Here is a 22,189-nt window from a genome sequence, read left to right as displayed (position 1 = left end):
AATATTGCATCAACCACCATTTTATTCTCTAGGGTGTCTACTAAAACAATTATATATATATATATATATAATGTTTGGGGGTTCCAAGTAATTTTCTAGCTAAAAAAAATATATTTTAACTTGAAATGAACAAATGTCAGAAAAAGGTTTAGTGGTTAAACTTTTTTCACTACACACAAAGTCTATTCCTTTGACAAATTGTTACATTGTTTATACTCAAGTTCAACTGATAAAGAATGTTTTGATTCTTGGCAGACTGCCCAGTTTTTTTTCTTCCTTTCTTTTGAGGGCTGTGGCTTCAGAAGAGCAGAGAGAATTCTGTGCATAGAAAGAATTGTGAAACACTTTTAGTCAAGATCAGGATAACGATTCTTGACTATTAATGGTGCCGCTCTACCCCATAGCAAGCAACTTGCTATGGTGAGCACTTGACAGGGGGGTCCCAGAAGAGGAGGATTGGGGCTGCTCTGTGGAAAACAATTGCACAGAGAAGGTAGATATGACATTTGTTATTAAAGTTTTTTTCTTTTGTTTTTTTTAAGGATCTCTGGCCAGTGCCTGCTGAATTTCATCTATGGCCATTCCCACTCAACAGAAGTTGACCCGATTTAACTTTTGTCTAACAGGATCAGTGGCTGCAGCACTGATTAGTGTATTTTGACAGTGGAGGAGGAATACAATAGCTCAGCAGGAAAGATTCCTTCATCCACCTTGAAAGTGGATTTGGGGAATTTATTCTTTTTTAGCCGGGTGGCTGATCAAAAAAATAAAAAATAAAAAAAATCTATGGCCAGCTTTAGGGTCAAAAAAGCTTATAGCACACAAGGACCAAGTGCTTCACTGTTTACAGGACAATCCCTTAGCTTGTACTGTATGGACACAGTCCTTCCTCTCTTCTATTGTTTCTAGCTACTGCTAGGTTTTAAGTTGAAAGGCAAAAATCAGCTGAAAACAGCTGGTTTGGGAGGAACCGGCCAAGGTTCGGCCCATGTGGCTTCTGTTGAAAGGGCATGCTGGAAAACCAACATCCAATCAGCAGTCGCGAGCGCTGATCAGTGTATTTTGGCAGGGCGGGGGAAAGTTGGGTTAAGGCATGAATGTTTAACCCCTTGTCAGAACCGAATAGCACAGTGGGCGCGATCCCCACACTAAAGCCAGCCATAGATGGTTCCAATCTCATTCAAACCGTCTATGGGCAGACTGATTGCACCCAAGTCAATCCAGTGATCAACTTGGGTACAACCAACATGCCAGATTTTTCCCCATACGATTATTGACAGCTGTTATAGCTGCTAGCAATCATCACTGTTCACCCCGCAGGACCTTGCGGGAGAACACAATAACTGTTAACAGAATATTGTGTTGAGAAATTCCCGTCTCAACACTGACTGGTTGATAGGGGAAATCAAGCAATTTCCTCTCCTGCAACCCATGGCTGCAGGAAAGAAAAACTGCATCATCTATGGCCAAGCCTATGATCGTTTATGCTAGTACGGCAACCTCTGTTTGTTTGTTTTTTATGTTCAACCCAGCGGTTTATAGTGTGCACCCAGCATTAAACTATATAAACTAGCGTTTGGACCATTGCATTTCCTTTCTAATTTACCTTCTTGTATTTGTACAGACAACTTCATGGCGAAAGATGGTGCCACACTGTATACAAACATCAAAATACTCATGTAATTGAAAATAAAAGCAACAATAGAAGAAAATAGTAATAATGGCTAAAAAAGCTAAAAAGCCAAGTGAAGAAGAGCAAGTCAAGTCAAAACAGGCAAGTGCTACCACACTGCTCAACTTAGAAAGTTCACTCAATAGAGTGCAGTGCCACTAAATCTGATATTTTACCTAGGAAGGGAGGCAGCCATGGGTTGAATCGCACCTTTGGCTTCGTATATCAGGTGAGGTCTCTCTGCAAGTTCTGGTGACATCCCCTCTAAGACAATGAAGTGATCACATTCTTAACTATATTTCCTGCATGGTATGGGGAAGCCATCAGAAGAATGTGACACAACCAATGGGCTTTGCCATGGCAGTTGGACCAAGCTGAGAATTCTGGATGACAGATCTGGTCATTGTATCTACTGCCAGATAGAAGTCGCCTTGGAATCCTATTTGCCACCAAGTACAAATAACTAAAACCACTGTTTTAGGTGCTGGTATTATCACTTTTATTCAAGCCATTAGGGCCAGAAGACTCCTCATAGTGTTTCTACCAGGATTCATTCTCATGATTTTCTGCTGTGATGCCTCCTGAAAATTCCAGGGGGTGGTGTGGTAAATCAAGGGGCACTTGTCTATTTTCACACATTGGGGACCTATTAAGAAAACATGGCAATGTAGCCAGTGATGTTTTACAGCTTTACAAAATGAATGGCACAGTTATAAAAAAAAAGTAGGCCAGTAGGTCCTATGCAACCCCTTGGCCTTATTCACATGAAAGTACCGACCGGTACACCCGTGCGAAGAGCCATCTTTACCCAAAGCTGGATGAGCCTGTTCAGAACCTGCGTGATCCTCCAAGCTGGTTCGATGTATGGATCAGAACGCAGTCCGTTTGCGTGTTCTGATCCATGCAGCCGCCAGCCTGTCGTTGATTTAAAAAGTTTTACCTGAATGGGCTGAACAGAACCTCTGTAAATCCCATCTGTGTGAAGACAAGTGTGTGCAGATGAACATACCCACATCAATGAGACCCTTTAATGCTTTACTGGAGTGCACTTTTAAAAAGGAAGAATTATAAATGGTGTGGAGTGGATGCTAAACAAAAAAAAAAAAAAAACGTAAAATGTATTTACATGAAAACTGGCCATTTAACTTCATCAAAACATCAGAACCCCCCCCCCCCCCTTTTTTTTTTATTAGCTCACTTTATGTGAACTCTGCATGGTTAAATAGATCTGTCAGTCCCCATGATGCATTGGGAGTTTGCCATGTTCTGCCCTGCTTGTTGTGCTGATGTATCAGAGGAGGAGGGCACAAGCATACAACCAAAAGGTTGCTGAATGAAATATTTTGCAGAAGACACAACATAAGTGATGGCCTAGAGGTGCCTAGGAGGTACATACACACACACACACACACACACACACACACACACACACACAAACAAAAGGATATTTTTGAAATGCTTGGCTCTCCTGAACTCTTCCACCACACCTCGGGCATATTTGATCATGTCTCGTACATCCTTAGGGTTGGGTGGTTCATTGAGTTTCCTGATCTCCAGCTTTGCCTTGTCCTGGCAGGAAAAAAAACAAAACATGTTGTGTTATCAGCTTCTGATTGTGTACCCGCAGACACAGAGCGCGCTGGGCTTTCAAGGAAAGGCGTCATCTACTATTTACATAAAGCTAACCACACACGTTACAGTGAGGGAAAAAGTATTTGATCCCCTGCTGATTTTGTACGTTTGCCCAACGACAAAGAAAAAATAATTGTTGCTCTACATAAAGATGGTCTAGGCCAGTGATGGCGAACCTTGGCACCCCAGATGTTTTGGAACTACCTTTCCCATGATGCTCAACTACACTGCAGAGTGCATGAGCATTATGGGAAATGTAGTTCCAAAACAACTGGGGTGCCATGGTTTGCCATCACTGGCCTAGGCTATAAGAAGATTGCCAAAACCCTGAAACTGAGCTGCAGCATGGTGGCCAAGACCATACAGAAGTTTAACAGGACAGGTTCCACTCAGAACAGGCCTCGCTATGGTCGACCAAAGAAGTTGAGTGCAAAGCTCAGGGTCATATCCAGAGGTTGTCTTTGGAAAATAGACATATGAGTACTGCCAGCATTGCTGTAGAGGTTGAAGGGGTGGGGGGTCAGCCTGTCAGTGCTCAGACCTTAAATCACACACTGCAACAAATTGGTCTGCATGGCTGTCATCCCAGAAGGAAGCCTCTTCTAAAGATGATGCACAAGAAAGGTCGCAAACAGTTCAGTGAAGACAAGCAGATTCAGGACATGGATTACTGGAACCATGTCCTGTGTTCTGATGAGACCAAGGTAAAAACATATTTGGTTCAGATGGTATCAAGCGTGTGTCGCGGAAACTAGGCGAAGAGTACAAAGACAAGTGTGTCTTGCCTACAGTCAAGCATGGTGGTGGGAGTGTCATGGTCCAGGGCTGCATGAGTGCTGCTGGCACTGGGGAGCTACAGTTCATTGAGGGAACCGTGAATGCCAACATGTACTGTGACATACTGAAGCCGAGCATGATCCCTTCTCTTTGGAGACTGGGCTGCAGGGCAGTATTCCAACATGATAACAACCCCAACCACACCTCCAAGATGACCAGTGCCTTGCTAAAGAAGCTGAGGGTAAAAGGTGGTGGACTGGCCAAGCATGTCTCCAGACCTAAATAATTTTGAGCATCTGTGGGGCATTCTCAAAACGGAAGTTGGAGGAGTGCAAGGTCACTAACATCCACCAGCTCTGTGATGCCATGGAGGAGTGGAAGAGGACTCCAGTGGCAACCTGTGAAGCTCTGGCGAACTCTATGCCTAAGATTAAGGCAGTGCTGGAAAATAATGGTGGCCACACAAAATATTGACACTTTGGGCCCAATTTGGACATTTTCACTTAGGGGTGTACTTCACTTTTTTCGCCAGCAGTTAAGACATTAAAACATTTGGGCTTCTGCTGTGCCATTTGGCCACCCATAACACCTGTAATATCTGGCTATAACCTCCCCTCTACACTGATTCCTATATCAGGGTTGCTGAGCCCTGACACCGGAGTCATCCGTACGTGCCTCTGCCATCCGCAGCCTGCACTGTCTCCTCTGTGCTCTCTTCCCCTTCCCTCTCTGCCTGTCAGCTCGTGACAATGCCTGCCCCCCTCAACACCTGCTGCTCAAATAACTTTCACATCTTCATACCATCCCCTCTGTGTTCTAACCCTGTGTGCCCCTGTGTGAGCGATTTATAAAAAAATAAAAAATAAAGTCTGCTATACCTCATTTCACAGCTCGAGTGATGTCAGCAGGGGAATATCGGCCCCGCCCACTGCATCTATCAGACAGGGAGAGGAGAAAGCCAGCTGATCATATGATCGCTGAGAAGATCTGTGAAACGAGGTATAACAGGCCTTTATTATAAATCACTCACACAGGGGCACGCAGGATTAGAACAGAGGGGATGATATGAAGATGTGAAAGTGGCTGAACAACCACTTTAATGGCTGTGTGTTGAGTTATTTTGAGGGAACAGCAAATTTACACCGTTATACAAGCTGTACACTCACTACTTTACATTTTAGCAAAGTGTAATTTCTGCAGTGTTGTCACATGAAAAGATACAATAAAATATTTACAAAAATGCGAGCGGTGTACTCACTTGTGAGAAACTTCGAAAAAAAAAAAAAATTCAAAGACAGAATTAATCACCGAGTTGAAAGGATCACCCCCCCCCCCTCCCCGACCAGTATTTTGTTGAAGCACCTTTTGCTTGTTGGGAACTGCTCAAGTTCAGTTAAATTTGATGGTGACTGTTTGTGGACTGCAATCGTCAAGTCATTCCACAGATTTCCAATGGGGTTTAAGTCTGGGCTCTGACTAGGCAATGCAAGGACATTCACCTGCTTCTCTTTCAACTACTGTGTGGTCATTTTTCTGTGTGCTTTGGGTCATTGTCATGTTGGAAGGTAAACCTTCTTCACATCGACAACTTTCTGGCAGAGTGCTCCAGTCCCTGCTGCAGAGAATCCCCCCCCCCCCCCATAACAGGATGTTACCACCTCCATGCTTTACTGTAGGAATGATGTTATTTGGATTGTGAGCTGTATTGGATTTCCACCAGACATTTGGTTTTGAGGCCAAATAAATACATTTTAGTCTCATCTGACCATAACACCTTTTTCCATGTGGCCTCTGAATCTTCAAGGTACATTTTGTCATGACTTCACGCGTCATCTCTCGAGGAGTGGCTGTTTTCTTGCAACCCTCCCATACAAGCCACATTTGTGACATTGTTGTCACATGCAAGCAATGACCCATCTTTGTCATAAATTTCTGCCACTGTTTCAGAGTTGCTGTAGGCCTCTTGGCAGTCTCTCTGACTAGTTTCCTCCTAACTCTTTCATCCAGTTTGGAGCGACGTCCCGATCCAGGGAGGGTCTGTGTTGTACCAAATACCTTCCGCTTCTTAATAAGAGTCTTCACTGTGCTTCTAGGCATTTATAAAGCCTTTGTAATTTTTTTTTTTTTTTGTATCCATCTCCTGACTTGTGCCTGTCCACAACTTTATTCCAGAGATCCCAATGACAGTGTCTTGCCCCCATAGTTGATTGTTTGCTTCATTTGCACTATCAGGGACTGAAAATGCTCCAGGAAAGCTCTTTTCATGCTTAGCTAATCAAAATGACTACAGCTGATCACAGTTGAAAGTCAAATGGCTTTGTGTGCCACTGAGAAGGTGATTAGCTACACCTGATTGAGTTTAGAAAGGGGGTAATCCCTTTTTTCCCCAACTCAGCAATTCTGTTTTTGAATTGTTTTTCTGACATGTTAGGGTCATATCTTTCACTTGGATGTTAGAAGTTGCATGCAGCTCGATAAAACAAAAAAAACTGTCTTCATTTCAGGCTGCAAAGCAACAAAATGTGATTTTAAGGGGGGAGTGACTCTTCTATACCCACTGTACATGTCAGACACACACACACACACACACACACACACACACACACACACTACAATGCTCACCTTAGTGAATGTCCATCCATCCACCTCATCAGATTAATTTATAAGCCAGATTAAGCTTTGTGTTTGTGTGTAGAGCCTGGAACTGGGTTGCAGTTTGTTCTGAGCCCCTGTTCCAGGGAGTGTAGTGCAATTACTACACACCCTTTAGCCACTAAACAGCAAATCGGAGTCCCTTTAGATTCACACTTCTACAGCCATTGTTCCCTCTACCTACGAGGTTTACATTCACTTTAGTCGTTTCTGGTAAGCACATCTAGACTATAAGCAATTCATAATAATGTGATTGTATCTTCACCTTCTCTCTCATTGTGCACTCCCTGCATTCACAAGTGAAGAAGTAAGAATCTAGCAGTCTGTCATTCCGATCTTCTGTGGGGTAGAGCAGATCAATGTAGCTGGTGAACACCTAGGAACAAGGAGGACATTGTTAATGGGTGTATGTGACCGGTGCCCTACCTGTCAACATAGTATTCATGCAATCTCCATCCAAAACTATACTAATTAAAAGTAAAAATGGAAGAAAAAAATTTCACCGTCACACCAAACAGCCATCTCATATAGTCCAGATAATTATTAAAGCAAAAATCGCATCACAATGCAATAAGAGGTAGGAGTGATGTCACTGTTCCACCTATTATCAGCCAACACTGGCTATTTTAGTGATGGTTGCAACACAATGCTGTGGGAGACCTGAATGGCCAAGGTAACCACGTCTATAATGTCCCTTCTACAGACCTGCAGGACACCGTACTGACATAGGGACTGGCAGAAGGAACCACAACTGGTGGGGAACCAGAAATCTGACACTCCCAGAAGTTTGGCAGATAAAGAGGATTTCCCATTTGTTGTATCTCTTAGAAAAGGAACAAAGAACGGTGGTGCTGGCAGAGAATGGGCAAGTTTAATGCCTTTTTACAGGCAAACTTCTTAAAAAGCATCTTCATTTTGTGACTGGGTTGCTAAAAGCATTTTTTTTTTTGAATTTATAAAACATTTGAATAATCTTAAATTGGAATGGTTGCAGTAATAATCTCCAAAAGCCACAAGGGGGTGCTGTAGGACAGCATTATCCTATACAACAGCTGGTACAACCCTCTATCACTCATAGTGTAAATCTATTCCTGGAGCCTGTGGCATGCCTACATTTTTTTCAAGGGGTCTATTTAATTATATGTTTAGACCCTTCCTCGTAATCTTATCAAGATTCCAAGCAGTAAGCAGACTGCCACAAAGAAAAACAGGCCGCTGCCAGACTATGTCCCCCCATGCAGCCATTCTTATCCCGATAATCTTCCAGCTAGTTGTGACTTCTTGTGTTAGTAAAAGCTTCGCAGTAAGACTTGCTGCTCCAATGTTACAAGCTGGCCGGCTTCCAACGGGCCACACACTGCACAGCAGGTCCCGAAACTTCAATAGGTCACATCTATTTAAAAAGGCATGTCTATTGAAGTCCCAGGCTCTTTCCCAGTCTCCCGAATTCCACATGTATAATGTCAGCAAGGTACGGAATAGCACAAGTATTTCTTGGCGTGGCCAGGGAAGATCTGACATTTGCTCACAGCCACTGCGGTTTCACAGCGTTCCTGGACAAAGACCGTCCTAGTGACAGAATAAGCCAAGACTTTATGGGGCTCGTTCTCCCTGTACCCTTGTGCTCGATCGTAAAAAAAAAAAAAAAAAATTCAAATACAGCAATAAGTAATCAGCGCAACATAGATAAACGTATCAGCATGCCTTAAAGGGTAACTCCGCTTTCATGGGAAAAAAATATATATAGCATATACAATTGCGACACAAGTCATATTATAAATTGAATGTTATTAAAGATGATCTTTTCTTTTCAATCTGGGAGCTGTCCTTTTCTGTAAAGTGCAATACAATATGGCTACCTGGAGGTGTTCTGTACATAGAATGTATACAGAATACCCTCCAGAAACATTTCCTGCTTGTGCGATTGGCTCACTGATTTCCCCAGAATACAAGTCAGATTTTTGGCATCCCCTGCAACAATGTCATTTTTGGTGAGATACTCCCAATAGAAAACAACATCTAACAAGGGATGCAGACCCTGAAACTTTCCTAATTAAAGCCTTCATTCTGTTGAGAATTAGGAAACCACTCCCATTAGACTCACTAAGCATGGGGACACAGAGGAACAAACAGCGATTTCTTTAGAACAAAAAAAAGGTAGGAATCTGCAACAAAGCTTGTTAAAATTCTTGCAATCTACATAGATCACCCAAAGGGGAATTTTTTTTTCCCCTCAACAAAAAGTTACTCTTAAGCAACTCTTTAAACATGAAGCAGCCATAGGCTGCAAGCACAAATCGGATGCTGGTTTTCCAAAAAAAAGTCAGCCAGCGTGTACCCAGTTTAAATCTTTTTTTAAGCTTTGCACATAAAAAGAATCCCGTGTTCACTTGAGTACCCAATAACTTCCAAAAGTAAATAAAAATTTGCACAGGATTGGATGATTAAAGTAAACACAGCTTAATACAGAGATATATTGGCTTAGTGAAAAGTATATGTTCATGTACAGTATAGCATGCAGTCAATACTTGGGGCTCCTTTTTTGCATTAATTACTGCATCAATGCAGTGTAGCGTGGAGGTGATCAGCCTGTGGCACTGCTGAGGTGTTATGGATGCCCAGGTTGCTTTGATAGCGGCCTTCAGCTCATCTGCATTGTTGGATCTGGGGTCTCTCATCTTCATCTTGACAATACCCCACAGATTCTCTATGGGGTTTAGGTCAGGCGAGTTTACTTGCCAATCAAGCACAGTTATAACATGATCATTAAAACCAAGTATTGGTACTTTTGGCAGTGTGGGCAGATGCCAAGTCCTGCTGGAAAATGAAATCAGCATCTCCAGAAAGCTGGTCAGCAGAGGGAAGCATGAAGCTCTAGAATCTCCTGGTATAGAGCTTTGCTGACTTTGGACTTAATAAAACACAGTGGACCAACACCAGCAGATAACATGGCTCCTTAAATCATCACTGACTGTGGAAACTTCACACTGCACCTCATGCAACTTGGATTCTGTGCCTCTCCACTCTTCCTCCAGACTCCAGGAACTTGATTTCCAAATGAAATGCAACATTTTCCATGATTTGGAGAGCCATGTCATCTGCTAGTGTTGGTCCACTGTTTATCAAGTACAAAGTCAGCGCAGCCCTCTACCAGGAAATTCTACAGCACTTCATGCTTCCCTCTGCTGACCAGCTTTATGGTGATGTCGATTTCATTTTCCAGCAGGACTTGGCATCTGCCCACACTGCCAAAAGTACCAATACCTGGTTTAATGATCATGGTATCACTGTGCTTGATTGGCCAGCAAACTTGCCTGACCTAAACCCCATAGAGAATCTGTGGGGTAGTGTCAAGAGGAAGATGAGACACAAAGTAACCTGGGCTTCCATTAACACCTCAGCAGTGCCACACGTTGATCGCCTCCATGCCACACCGCATTGATTCAGTAATTCATGCAAAAGGAGCCGCAACCAAGTATTCAGTGCATACTATACTGTACATGCATATACTTTTCAGTAAGCCAACATTTCTGTATTAAAAACTTTTTTTTTTGTTATTGGTCTAATGCAGGGGTCTCAAACTCAAAATTACCTGAGGGCCAGACAAATTTTCACATTCAATGGGGGCAGCATGCCAACTGTCCTTTCCCCCAGCACTGGTGTCAGTGGACGCAATATTAAACCCCAGCATTTCATCCTACACTCCACAAATAGTCATTTTTTAATTGAATTACTGAAATAAAATTAACTTTTTGATGATATTCAAATTTGAGATGCACCTGTATATCAGAACAACCAGAAGATTTTCAGGCCATTTCTTTGAGGATTGTAATGACATATTATAGAGCTATGTACTTACAAACGTATGATACAATGATTGATAGTAGCTGGTTTCTTGCCATTTCCATGTTTTAAAGATTGTGCATTTTTTTTAATGGATGGAGGTTTTATTTCATCGACAACAAACCTGAGTTGGCACGACTTATGTGACACATGTTAACCACTTCAGCCCCGGACCAATTGTCAGCCTAATGACCAGAGGTCTTTTTACAATTTGGCACTGCGCTGCTTTAACTGGTAATTGCGCGGTCATGCAATGTTGTACCCAAACGAAATTTGCGTCCTTTTCTTCCCACAAATAGAACTTTCTTTTGATGGTATTTGATTGCCTCTGCGATTTTTATTTTTTACGATATAAAAGGAAAAAGACAAAGTTTAAAAAAAAAAAAAAAAGATATTTTCTACTTTTTGTTATAAGAAAAATCGAATAAACTAAATTTAATCATACATTTAGGCCAAAATGTATTCAGCCACATGTCTTTAGAAAAAAAAAATGTCAATAAGCGTATATTTATTGGTTTGCGGAAAAGTTATAGCGTCTACATTTTCTGGAATTTACACAGCTTTTAATTTATGACTGCCTATCTCATTTCTTGAGGTGCTAAAATGGCAGGGCAGTACAAACCCCCCCAAATGACCCCATTTTTGAAAGTAGACACCCCAAGAAAATTGCTGAGAGGCATGTTGAGCCCATTGAATATTTTTTTTGTCCCAAGTGATTGAATAATGACACAAAAAAATAAATTAAAAAAGTTTACAAAAAGTTGTCACTAAATGATATATTGCTCACACATGCCATAGTCATATGTGGAATTGCACCCCAAAATATATTCTGCTGCTTCTCCTGAGTACAAGGATACCACATATGTGGGACTTTTTGGGAGTCTAGCCGCGTACGGCACCCCGAAAACCAATCACTGCCTTCAGGATTTCTAAGGGTGCAAATTTTTGATTTCACTCCTCACTACCTATCACAGTTTCGAAGGCCATAAAATGACAAAACAGCACAAAACCCCCCCAAATGACCCCATTTTGGAAAGTAGACACCCCAAGCTATTTAATGAGAGGCATGTTGAGTCCATGAAATATTTGTAATATTCCTGCAACTTGTGGCAAAATAGACTTTTTTTTTTGTCACTAAATGATATATTGCTCACACATGCTATGGGCATAAGTGAAATTACACCCCAAAATAAATTCTGCTGCTTCTCCTGAGTACGGGGATACCACATGTGGGGGACATTTTGGGAGCCAACCCATACGGGACCCCGAAAACCAAGCACTGCCTTCAGGATTTAAATATAAAACGCTACCAAAAAAAACTGTTAGCGATCGCAGGGATCAGGCCTGACTGCAGTTATGTGTTTAGTGTTTTGTAAGTGACAGTGATCGATCGATACTGCACTTGGGTGGGCTGGGCGGAGGGGCAAAACGCAGGTGCTAGCAGGTATCTGGGCTGATCCCGCTAACAATGCGTTTTTTTGGAACCCTAAACTGCTGGGGATGCTAGTATAGATCTGATCAGATCAGATATTGATCTGTTCAGATTCTATACCACTACGGGAGGTTTATGCTTTGCGTGTGGGTGTTAGCGGTACTGGCACTAACCTAGCGCTGCCTGGGGCGACGCAAACCCTGACCCTAAAACCTAATTGATATCACCCGCCGGGTGATCAGGGGGTTAAACCTTTATTGGGTAATAAATGGTGGGTGCCCTGATGCTATAAAAAGCAAACTAACTAACCAGAGTGACCCGTAACACTTATACGGTGATCACTGGTGAAAGAGTTAACTAGGGGCAATCAGGGGGTTAAAATCTGTATTAGGTAGTATATGGGGGTCCCTGGCGCTATATAAAAACCTGACGGGGAACCTAAATAACTAACTGGCTAACCAGCGTCACCAGTGGCACTTATACGGTGATCGCTGGTGAAAGGGTTAACTAGGGGCAATCAGGGGGTTAAAACCATTATTGGGTAGTATATGGGGGTACCTAGCACTATAAAAACCTGGCGGTGAACCTAAAAAAATAACTAGCTATCTAGCGACACTAATGCAGCGATCAGAAAAATGATTGCTTAGTGACACTGGCAAAAGGGGGTGAAAGGGTTAACTAGGGGCAATCAGGGGGTTAAAACCATTATTGGGTAGTATATCGGGGTACCTAGCGCTATAAAAACCTGGCGATGAACCTAAAAAAATAACTAGCTACCTAGCAACACCAGTGACACTAATGCAACGATCAGAAAAATGATCGCTTAGTGACACTGGCAAAAGGGGGTAAAAGGGTTAACTCTAGGGACAATCAGGGGGTTAAACCTTTATTGGGGGGGGGGGTAGGGGGTTACCCTGGACCTAACACTAACTGCCCTGACAGTTTTTACTGTCACAACTGACACTGAATGCAGTGATCAGTAAATGATCACTGCAATCCGTGACACTATGACGGGGGGGGGGGGGGGGGGGGATTTGTGTGCCTATGTGTACCTACATGTCAGTGTAGTGTTGGTGCACTTACTTTTTCTGTTCTCCTCGCAGTCCGGTCAAAAAGACCGCCCCGAGGAGAATGACATCACTTCCTCCCTGCCTGTGTTTACTATACACAGCGGGGGAAGCTTCTCATTCGCCAGGAAGCTTCTCATTCCCAGGTCGCTCCTGCAGCGAAACGGACCGCCGCATCCAGCAATTGCGCCGACGTACATTGCCATGCGGCGGTCCTTAAGTGGTTAAATAAAGCTGACCTCCAGACAGATACACAAAAGTAGTATGCAGCCCCGTATTCATGAATTGTGTAAATCTCTTTAAGACCCTGTATAGCAGAGCTCAGACACGGAGAGGGAGAAGCAGCACAAGATGCCAACCAGTTCTGCAATGCTTGTACTAACAAGGTGCATGCTCAAAAGTGGACAGAGCAGCATGACAGATAAGCTCATAAGTCTGCCAATTCTTGTCCAGTCACAGGCTGGGGAAGGGGACTAGACACTAAAATGTTACTTAACTGGAGAAGAGAAAAATCAGGTCTCCCACCCCATCAGGCAGGACAACAACGTGTGGCATTGCTGTGTACAGTTCAGCACTGAAAAGACAAATACAAAACCTTTTAGGCCCCGTTCACACCTGAGCCATTTTCTACTTGAAGCTTGTAGCTCTAAAATGCTCAACAAGCCAAATCCCCATTCATGTCAATGGCCCCTGTTCACATCCAAGTGTTCTGTCGCCTGAAGCTAAAAAAATAAATAAAAAATGAGCTTCTTTTTGGCAGATTACAAGCGTTTTTTGGCCCCATGGACATCAATAGACATGTATGACAACGCTCGTAAAAACGCTCAATCAGCACCCCCTGGTGCTTTCTATTGGCTAAACAAAAATGCCCAAAAAAACACCACACACACACCACACCTCAAAAACGACAGTAAAGAAAAAAATCGATACACTCGGGTATGAATGAAGCCTTAGGGTCAACATTCACTATACAATCTGGGTGTCCAATCTCCTTTAGATCTGCCATCAATGATTTAATGATGGAATACAATTCAATGCATTGTTTTGGTATGTCCTTATTACATAAATGAGACTGTGTACAGAGAGTATACAATCAGACTGTATAGTGCAATGTTTCTCAACTCCAGTCCTCAAGTACCCCCAGCAGGTCATGTTTTCAGGATCTCCATTATTTTGTACAGGTGATTTCATCAATTACACTGCCTTAGGCCCCTTTCACATGTGTGGATTATTCAGATCCGCCTGTCAGTTTTTTAGGCGGATCTGAACGGGCGCTCCATGCAGGTCTATGGAGCGTCAGATGTCAGCGGTGATATGTCAGCTGACATCCGATCCACCCTGTTCCGATCCGCAAAATCCAGACAGGTGCAAACCCTATTTTTCATCTGTCTGGCGGATCGGATGAAAATGGACAGGTGGTCCGTAATCATCCGATCCCCCCATAGGGGAGAAGGGAGCTCAGATAGGTCCGTCCCTGTGCAGAGGCGGACTTGTCATCCGCCGGCTCAGCGGGGATCCACGGAGTTATCCCCGCTGAGCAAGCAGAGGAGTAAAAACGGATCCGCAGGTCTGAAAGGGGCCTTAGTAGTTACCACAGAAGTTTTATCTGAGGGAAATCCTGAAAACATGACCTGTTGGGGGGGGGGGGGGGGGGGGGATGTGAGGACTGGAGAAGCATTGATATAGTGCAGTGATGGTGAACCTTGGCACTCCAGATGTTTTGGAACTACATTTCCCATGATGCTCATGCACTCTGCAGTGTAGTTGAGCATCATGGGAAATGTAGTTCCAAAACATCTGGGGTGCCAAGGTCCGCCATCACTGATATAGTGTATGGGCAGCTTTAGACAGATAAAACTGGTTCATCAACACACGTACTTCATTTGCCTGTTTTGCTGTTAAGCGGGAATTAAAGATTAGGAGGAATCTACATTATAAAGTCATAAAAAGTAGGGTACAACTGTGGCAGCTACTTTAACTCTGGAATACATAAGCAGAATCTTATTCATAAAGTCTCTTTTTATATAGTCACTTTATAAGAAATCTAGAAGCATGGTGTCAGACATAACGTCAGATTTCCGGGAGTCAGTTGGGTTCAATTCTCACCTCGTCTTCGGGGTTAATCTCTTGTACAGCTCGGACCTCGGCGACGGTGCCCTTGTAAGTGACAATTACATTGGGACAGCAGCTGTGGTTCATTAGTGCGACGCTGCAACAGATTGGAGAATGCAAATCATTAGTAAAGTCTACTCTAATTACAAGTCTCTCTTCTAATGACCAATAACAGAGATTTTGATGTCTTTATATCTCAACCTGACACTCGCTGCTGCAGCTTCTTCTTTGTAAAGTCTGAAGGAAAGTGAAGACTTACGAGGAATATGAAGAGCGATTTATTATCCCTCTTGTCATAATTCTTCACTTTCCCCCATCCCCGCCTGCTACTTCCAGACTTTACTGAGCTGCCTTTGCACCAGTGAGCCCAAGTCAAAGAGAATCTAAAGTGATTCATTAAAAAAATAACGGAGGCTGCCATTGCAAGGTCTCTTGAAAAGCCTAGTTGCCTGGCCCCAATATTTTTTAAGGCACCAAACCAGATGCATGCTGATAATGATGGAACGCTCTATACTTGGTTAAGATACTCAAACTATTAAAATGCAAGGAATCCTCTAACATCCACAGACATTACATTCTCAAAGGAGAAGCCACCAATGGAAGCCCCATAGCTTTTCCCATGACAGAGTAAGACCCCATAACCCTATACAACTTTTGTTTTCTGATTTTCTATAAAAAAAAAATAAAAAAAATAAAATAAAAAAAGAAATCCAGCAGGGATGATGGGCCAAAACGGTTTTGGGTGGACTGGCCTTTTAAGGGAAGTATACACTAGGAGAAATAAGGAGACTGCCTTTACACTGATCTCCTTCTGAAAATGCTAGGTTGTCTGGCAGAAAATAAGTCCGCAACCCATGAAGTCAAAGGAGAGAGTCAGAACTCACAAGGTCTCAAGCTCCAGGTCTGCAACTCAGAAAACAATGAAAAGAAAAAAAAAAAATGATCAACATAATAGCCATGAAGCTAGCATTTCCAAAACAGAAGTCATATAGCTAGCTGCAGTACTTGCAAATGTTATTGGGTTGGCTTTAAGGCTGGGTTCACATTGCAGCGATGCGGGAACGCCGTGAATCCACAGCGGGTTCCCGCATCGCATACCTCCCGGCGGCAGTTCACACTGCCCTATGCGAACTGCTGGGAGTGTCAGTGAAACGTTAATGACATCCCCAGATCAGTTCGCATATCGCAGTGCGATCTGCAAACTCGGACAGGAATCGGATCTCATGGTGTGAACACCCATGCGATCCGATTCTGCTGCGGACCAAAAAAAAGGGTCCTGTGCGACGCAAATTCAGCCATACTATTTGTATGGCTGAACTCGCATCGCACAGAGATCGGATGTGATTTGCACTGCAGTGCGGTGCGAATCACATCCGGTTCTCGTAACCGCTGCAGTGTGAACCCAGCCAAAAGCATATCTGAAACACAAAAGATAATGTTTTTATATAATAAAACAATTAAAAATAATTATATAGCACTGTCAATTTACGCAGGTCTTTACATATACATTGCACATTCACATCGGTCCCTAGCCTCAAGAAGCTTACAATCTAAAGATTCCTAACTTGCATTCATATACTAGGGCCAATTTAGACACTGCATCTAGAAAGAATTCACAGCACTTCATTTTGGCATAAGGCTGTAACATAAAATGTGGAAAACGTGAATTAAAGGTTTTCCTCACAATTCTACAAACAATACCCCCATAATGACAAAGTGAAAGAAGTTTGTTGGAGATCTTTGCAAATTAATTTAAAACAAATTATATTATATATATATTTTTTCACATGTACAGTATTCACAGCATTTGCCATGACACTCAATATTGAGCTCAGGTGCATCCTGTTTCCACTGATCATTCTTAAGGGGTTTATACAACTTGATTGGAGTCCACCTGTGGTAAATTCAGTTGATTGGACATGATTTGCAAATGCACACACCGGTCTATACAAGGTCTCACAGTTAACAGTGCATGTGAGAGCCCAAACCAAATCCATGGAATTGTCTGTAGACCTCCATGACAGGACTGTATTGAGGTACAGATCTGGGGATGGGTACAGAAAATGTTCTGAAGCATTGAAGGTCCCAATGAGCACAGTGGCCTCCAACATCCATAAATGGAAGAAGTCTGGAACCATAAAGGACTCTTCATAGAGCAGGCCTTAGTCAGGGAGGTGACCAAGAACCCAATGGTCACTCTGACAGAGCTCCAGCATTTCTCGGTGGAGAGAGGAGAACCTTCCAGAAGAACGACCATCCCTGCAGCACTCCACCAATCAAGCCTGTATGGTATGGCCTGATGGAAACCACTCCTCAGTAAAGAGGCACATGACAGCCTGCCTGGAGTTCGCCAAAAGGCACCTGAAGGACTCTCAGACCTTGAGAAACAAAATTTTTTGGTCTGATGAAAAAAAGATTGAACTCTTTGGCCTGAAAGCAGGCACCACTCATTATCTGGCCAATACCATCCCTACAGTGAAGCATGGTGGTGGCAGCAACATGCTTTGGGGAGGTTTTCAGCGGCAGGAACTGGAAGACTAGTCAGGATCGGGCCAAAGATGAATGCAGCAATGTACAGAGACATCATTGATACAAAAAATAAAAAAACCTGCTCCAGAGCACTCTGGACCTCAGACTGGAGTGAAGCGTCATCCTCCAACAGGCCAATGACACTAAGCACACAGCAAAGTGAACAACGGAGTGGCTATGGGACAACTCTGAATGTCCTTGAGTGACCATTCAAAGTTTAACTGGATTGAACATCTCTGGAGAGATCTCAAAATGGCTGTGCACCGATGCTCCCCATCCAAGCTGATGGAGCTTGAGAAGTCATGCAAAAAAAGAATGGGAGGAACTTCCCAAAAATAGGTGTGCCAAGCTTGTAGCATCATACTCCAAAAGACTTCAGGCTGTAATTGGTGCCAAAGGCAGTTCAACAAAGTATTGAGCAAAGGCTGTGAATAGTTATATACATGTGATTTTTTTCTTTTTTATAAATGTGCAAAGATTTCCGAACAAACTTCTTTCACGTTCTCATGATGGGGTATTGTTTGTAGAATTTTGAGGAAAATAATACATTTTATTCATTTTGGCATAAGGATGCAACACAAAATTTGGAAAAAGTGAAGTGCTGTGAATACTTTCCAGATGCACTGTGATATTTATACACACACACACACACACACACACACACACACAGAGAACAACCCCAATTCTAAAAAGGTGGGACGATGTGTAAAATCTATATAAAAAACAGAATGCAATGATTTTCAAATCTCAACACTTTTTTCCACAACAGAAAACATATCAAATGTTTAAACTGAGAACATGTACCATTGTAATGAAAAATATGAGGTAATTTTGAAACAAATGGCAGCAACAAGTCTCAAAAAACTTGGGACAGGGCCATAGTTTACCACAGCGTAGCATATCCTCTTAACCTCACTGGGAACTGAGGAGACCAGTTGCTGGAGCTTTGGGAGAGGAATGTTGTCTCATTGTTGCTTGAGCATATGTTGCTCTAAAACTGGATACATCTTTCAGCATTGATGATGGCTTTTCCATACATACTAAATGCACCCCCCATACAATCAGAGATGCAGGCTTTTGAACTGAGCGCCGATAACAAGCTTGAAGGTCCTTTTCCTCTTTAGTCTGGAGGACGCTGTGCCCATGGTTGCCAAAAAGAATGTAAAATTTCCATTTTTCGGACCACAAAACAGTTTTTCACTTTGCAACAGACCATTTGCGCTTTGGCCCAGAGAAGACAGCCACATTTATGGATCATGTTGTGATATGGTTTCTTCTTTGCAAGGTAGAGCTTTACCTTTCTTTTTTGGAAGGCACGGCCAACTTTGTGTACAGTGATTTTTGGAAGTATTCCTAAATCTAAGCAGCGATGTCCATCACAGAATCATGGCCGTTTTAATGCAGTGGCGTCCGAGGGTCCAAAGATTACGTGCATCCAATATGGTTTCATCCTTGTCCCTCGCTCAGGGACTTCTCCAGATCATCAGAATCTTTTGCTATTATGTAATGTATATGTAGAAGTACTCCTGTAGGAGCCGGATGATTGTGGTCCACCTGTCACATTGCTCAGCCTGGCATTCACCTCTCAGACACTCAGACATAGAACAGTCCATGCATTTTTTTTGTTTGTTTTGTTTTTAATTGAGGGGATTGAACTTGGATGGGATAAGGGGCGTATAGGATGCCCATTAGAATTGATAGAACTTGCTTGGGACAACTATACTGTATACAGTCCTGTATATACACTCAATTTCTCCTCCTGCACATCGCTTCCTCTCTAATCTTCAGGCACAGCTAGCACAAAGTGATTAGGCCCGACACTGGCTCAGCCAGGCCTTAGCAGGGACCGCTGGCCCCTATAGTGTGGCAAAATAGAAAGTCTCTGGTCCTAGCTGTCCTACATGCGGCTACTGAGCCCAGTAACCCATCTTCAGGCCCTACCATCCCTCCAGGCTGTAGCTGTCTCTCCACTACCCATAATACCACAGTCCACTCCTCTGGTTCTGCCCCATCCCACATTGTATCCTTCCCAGTCCTCTCAGGCCTGTGCATGTCACTCAACAGCCTTCTTGGCTGCAACCAATTGTAACTCCTGGCAGTCTCCTACTCCTCCTGCCCAGTACACCACTGGGGTTTGTACAAGAGTCCCATCCGCACCCGAGCCCAGGCCCAAGGTCACCCCCCCCCCCCCCGCCTCAGACTGGGGAGCTTCAAAGACAGCCTAGCACTCAATCTCCAGCTCTTCCAGCCCATCAACTTCCCCCAGCTGGCTATGGTGACCCTGGGTATTTAAGGTGGTCTGCCCCCTGCCAATCTAGGTTGGGGATTGGTCAGGGCTCTGTGAAAACACCCCAGGCAGCTCCACCTCTCCTCTCCTCCTCCCTTTCCAGAACTTTCCAGCAAACTCTAGAAAGAAGAGGGAGGTCTTAGTGATGTTGCCTGCGAGTCACCAGCTGCTACCCTGAGCCACTCCCAGCCCAGAACAGTTTGAAACAAACAGGCCTGCCTAAGTGTACCTAGCGTACAAAAATCTTACCTCCAGCACCTACCTAGAGGGTGCTACATATATGACTATTATATTTTCGATCTTTGCAATTTTGCGTCAGTAACATTATTCTGAAATTGTTCAGCAATTTTAGGATGCAGCTTTTTACGGATGGATGAACCTCTGTTCATCTTTACTTCTGAGACACTGACTCCAAAGATGCACTTTTTATACCCAACCATGTTACTGACCTGTTGCCAATTAACACAATTAGTTGCAAAATGTTCTTCCAGCTCTTCCTCGTTAGCATCACTTTGTCAGCTTTTTGTTTCCCTGTCCTATTCTACTTTCTATTGTGAATAAAATCTGGGTTTATAAGATTTGCAAATCAACGCATTCTGTTTTTATGTAGATTTCACACAGCGTCCCAACTTTTTTGGAGTTTGGGTTGAGCACTCTAATTTAGCAACTTGCCGACCAGCCGCCGCAGTCATACTGCGGCAGGTTTGCTCGGCTGCACAAATCGGCGTAAGTGTATGCTGGGCTCGTACACGGCGATCTGTGGGCGCGCACTCCCATTGGCCAGCGGGTGAGCCAATCAGCGGGTCCGGCGGACTCTATGTCTGCTGGCAGCCCACGATCATTCCCTGAAGTGACAGAATGGGGATCTGCCATAGTAAACAAGACAGATCTCCGTTCTGTCAGAGGATGCAGGAAGATGGATCTGTGTGTTGTCCCAGGCAGCCCACCCCCCCCCCCACCCCCCCAGTTACAAACACACTGAGGGAACATGTTTAACCCCTTGATCGCCCCTGTTAACTCATTCCCTGCCAGTGTCATTAAAATAAAATAAAAGTGCATATTTTTAGCACTGATCACTGTAATAATGTCACCAGGGAGGGAGGGACCAGGAGCAGCCAAGAGAGACCCAGAAAGGGGAGGATCGAGGCTGCCCTGTGCAAAACCACTACACAGAAGAGGCAAGTAGAACATTTGAAGAAAAAAAAAAAAAAAGACTTTACAATCACTTTCACGAGGACCTTTCTAGCAAGATCAACAGGTAACCTCTACTTGCTTAAAGTTTTTCCTGGCCTAAACAAAACAAATGCAGCTACTAGGACAGGTAATTTGCAATATTAAATTTTTGTTTTAGGTTTTATATACAGTTTAAGGTTGAGGTTATAGCAGACCTCTAATGATTCTGGAATTCATTGCTATTTGCCGTCAGCGCAGACGGCCGGGTGCTGCAGATCCCACTGTACAATGATTTCCCTATCTTAGTCAGTGATCCCTTATTATAAGCTAGACATGATGCAAGGAAGGCTGTCATGCCTTAATTTGCAGATCACACAAGCCTCTCTAATCCATTGTTTAAATGCTGCATTAAACGGATTAGCGCCAGAGGTCAACAAGGAAGTATAATGTAGCCCATATAATTCTGCAAGTCGCTGCTCCACTATACGAGGGGGGAAAAAAATGAATAGCTAGAAATAAAAGCTATGTGAGCTGGACATAAAAGAATTATCATGCTGCTCTCTAGATTAGTCTTAATCCTTCCATCTCCAGTTATTTCCCTCAGAACTCCTTGCCTTTAACCTTGTACAAGGCCATATGTCCACACATGCCATTGCTTTCATCTGTAATAAGATAGTGTGCTGGACCATTAAAGTCCCAACAAATTATGTAACGTGTTACATAACATCCACCAAACAGAAGTTACCCAGATCCATTAAACCTTGTCTGAGCCAATAGAACATCTTGATGATTAAAAGGAATCTATGATGTCCAATTACGATTGTGGTAGCCCAATCATTCCCATACGTAATCAATGAAGAAGTCTTCAAAGGAGGCTTCCCCAGGAACCCCCCCCCCCCCTCTGCCAGACATATGACAAATGACAAGGTATGGACCGTGTGACCCACAGCATAACCCTGAAAAAGTATATGAACGGGCTTATGTATAGGCACAGCTGCACATCAACTGAACCC

General features: G+C 43.3%; 1 protein-coding gene across 1 annotated transcript in view; it reads right to left on the bottom strand.

Moving 5' to 3' along the window:
- The window catches only part of SMYD2 (SET and MYND domain containing 2), an 81,335-nt gene that overhangs the window by 16,424 nt on the left and 42,722 nt on the right, over positions 1–22,189 (bottom strand). The window contains exons 7-9 of the mRNA XM_077485763.1: positions 15,182–15,284; positions 6,999–7,109; positions 3,121–3,241 (exon numbers count right to left, since the gene is read on the bottom strand). Of these exons, the coding sequence (XP_077341889.1) occupies positions 3,121–3,241; positions 6,999–7,109; positions 15,182–15,284 (335 nt within the window). The remainder of the gene's footprint in view (positions 1–3,120; positions 3,242–6,998; positions 7,110–15,181; positions 15,285–22,189) is intronic.

This window comes from Lithobates pipiens, unplaced genomic scaffold (genome assembly GCF_037356315.1).
Source record: "Lithobates pipiens isolate NorthernLeopardFrog02 unplaced genomic scaffold, aLitPip1_a1.2 Scaffold_18, whole genome shotgun sequence".
NCBI lineage: Eukaryota > Metazoa > Chordata > Amphibia > Anura > Ranidae > Lithobates > Lithobates pipiens.
The sequence above is the reverse complement of the archived record's forward strand: the minus strand, read 5'-3'. Positions and strand labels throughout refer to the sequence as shown.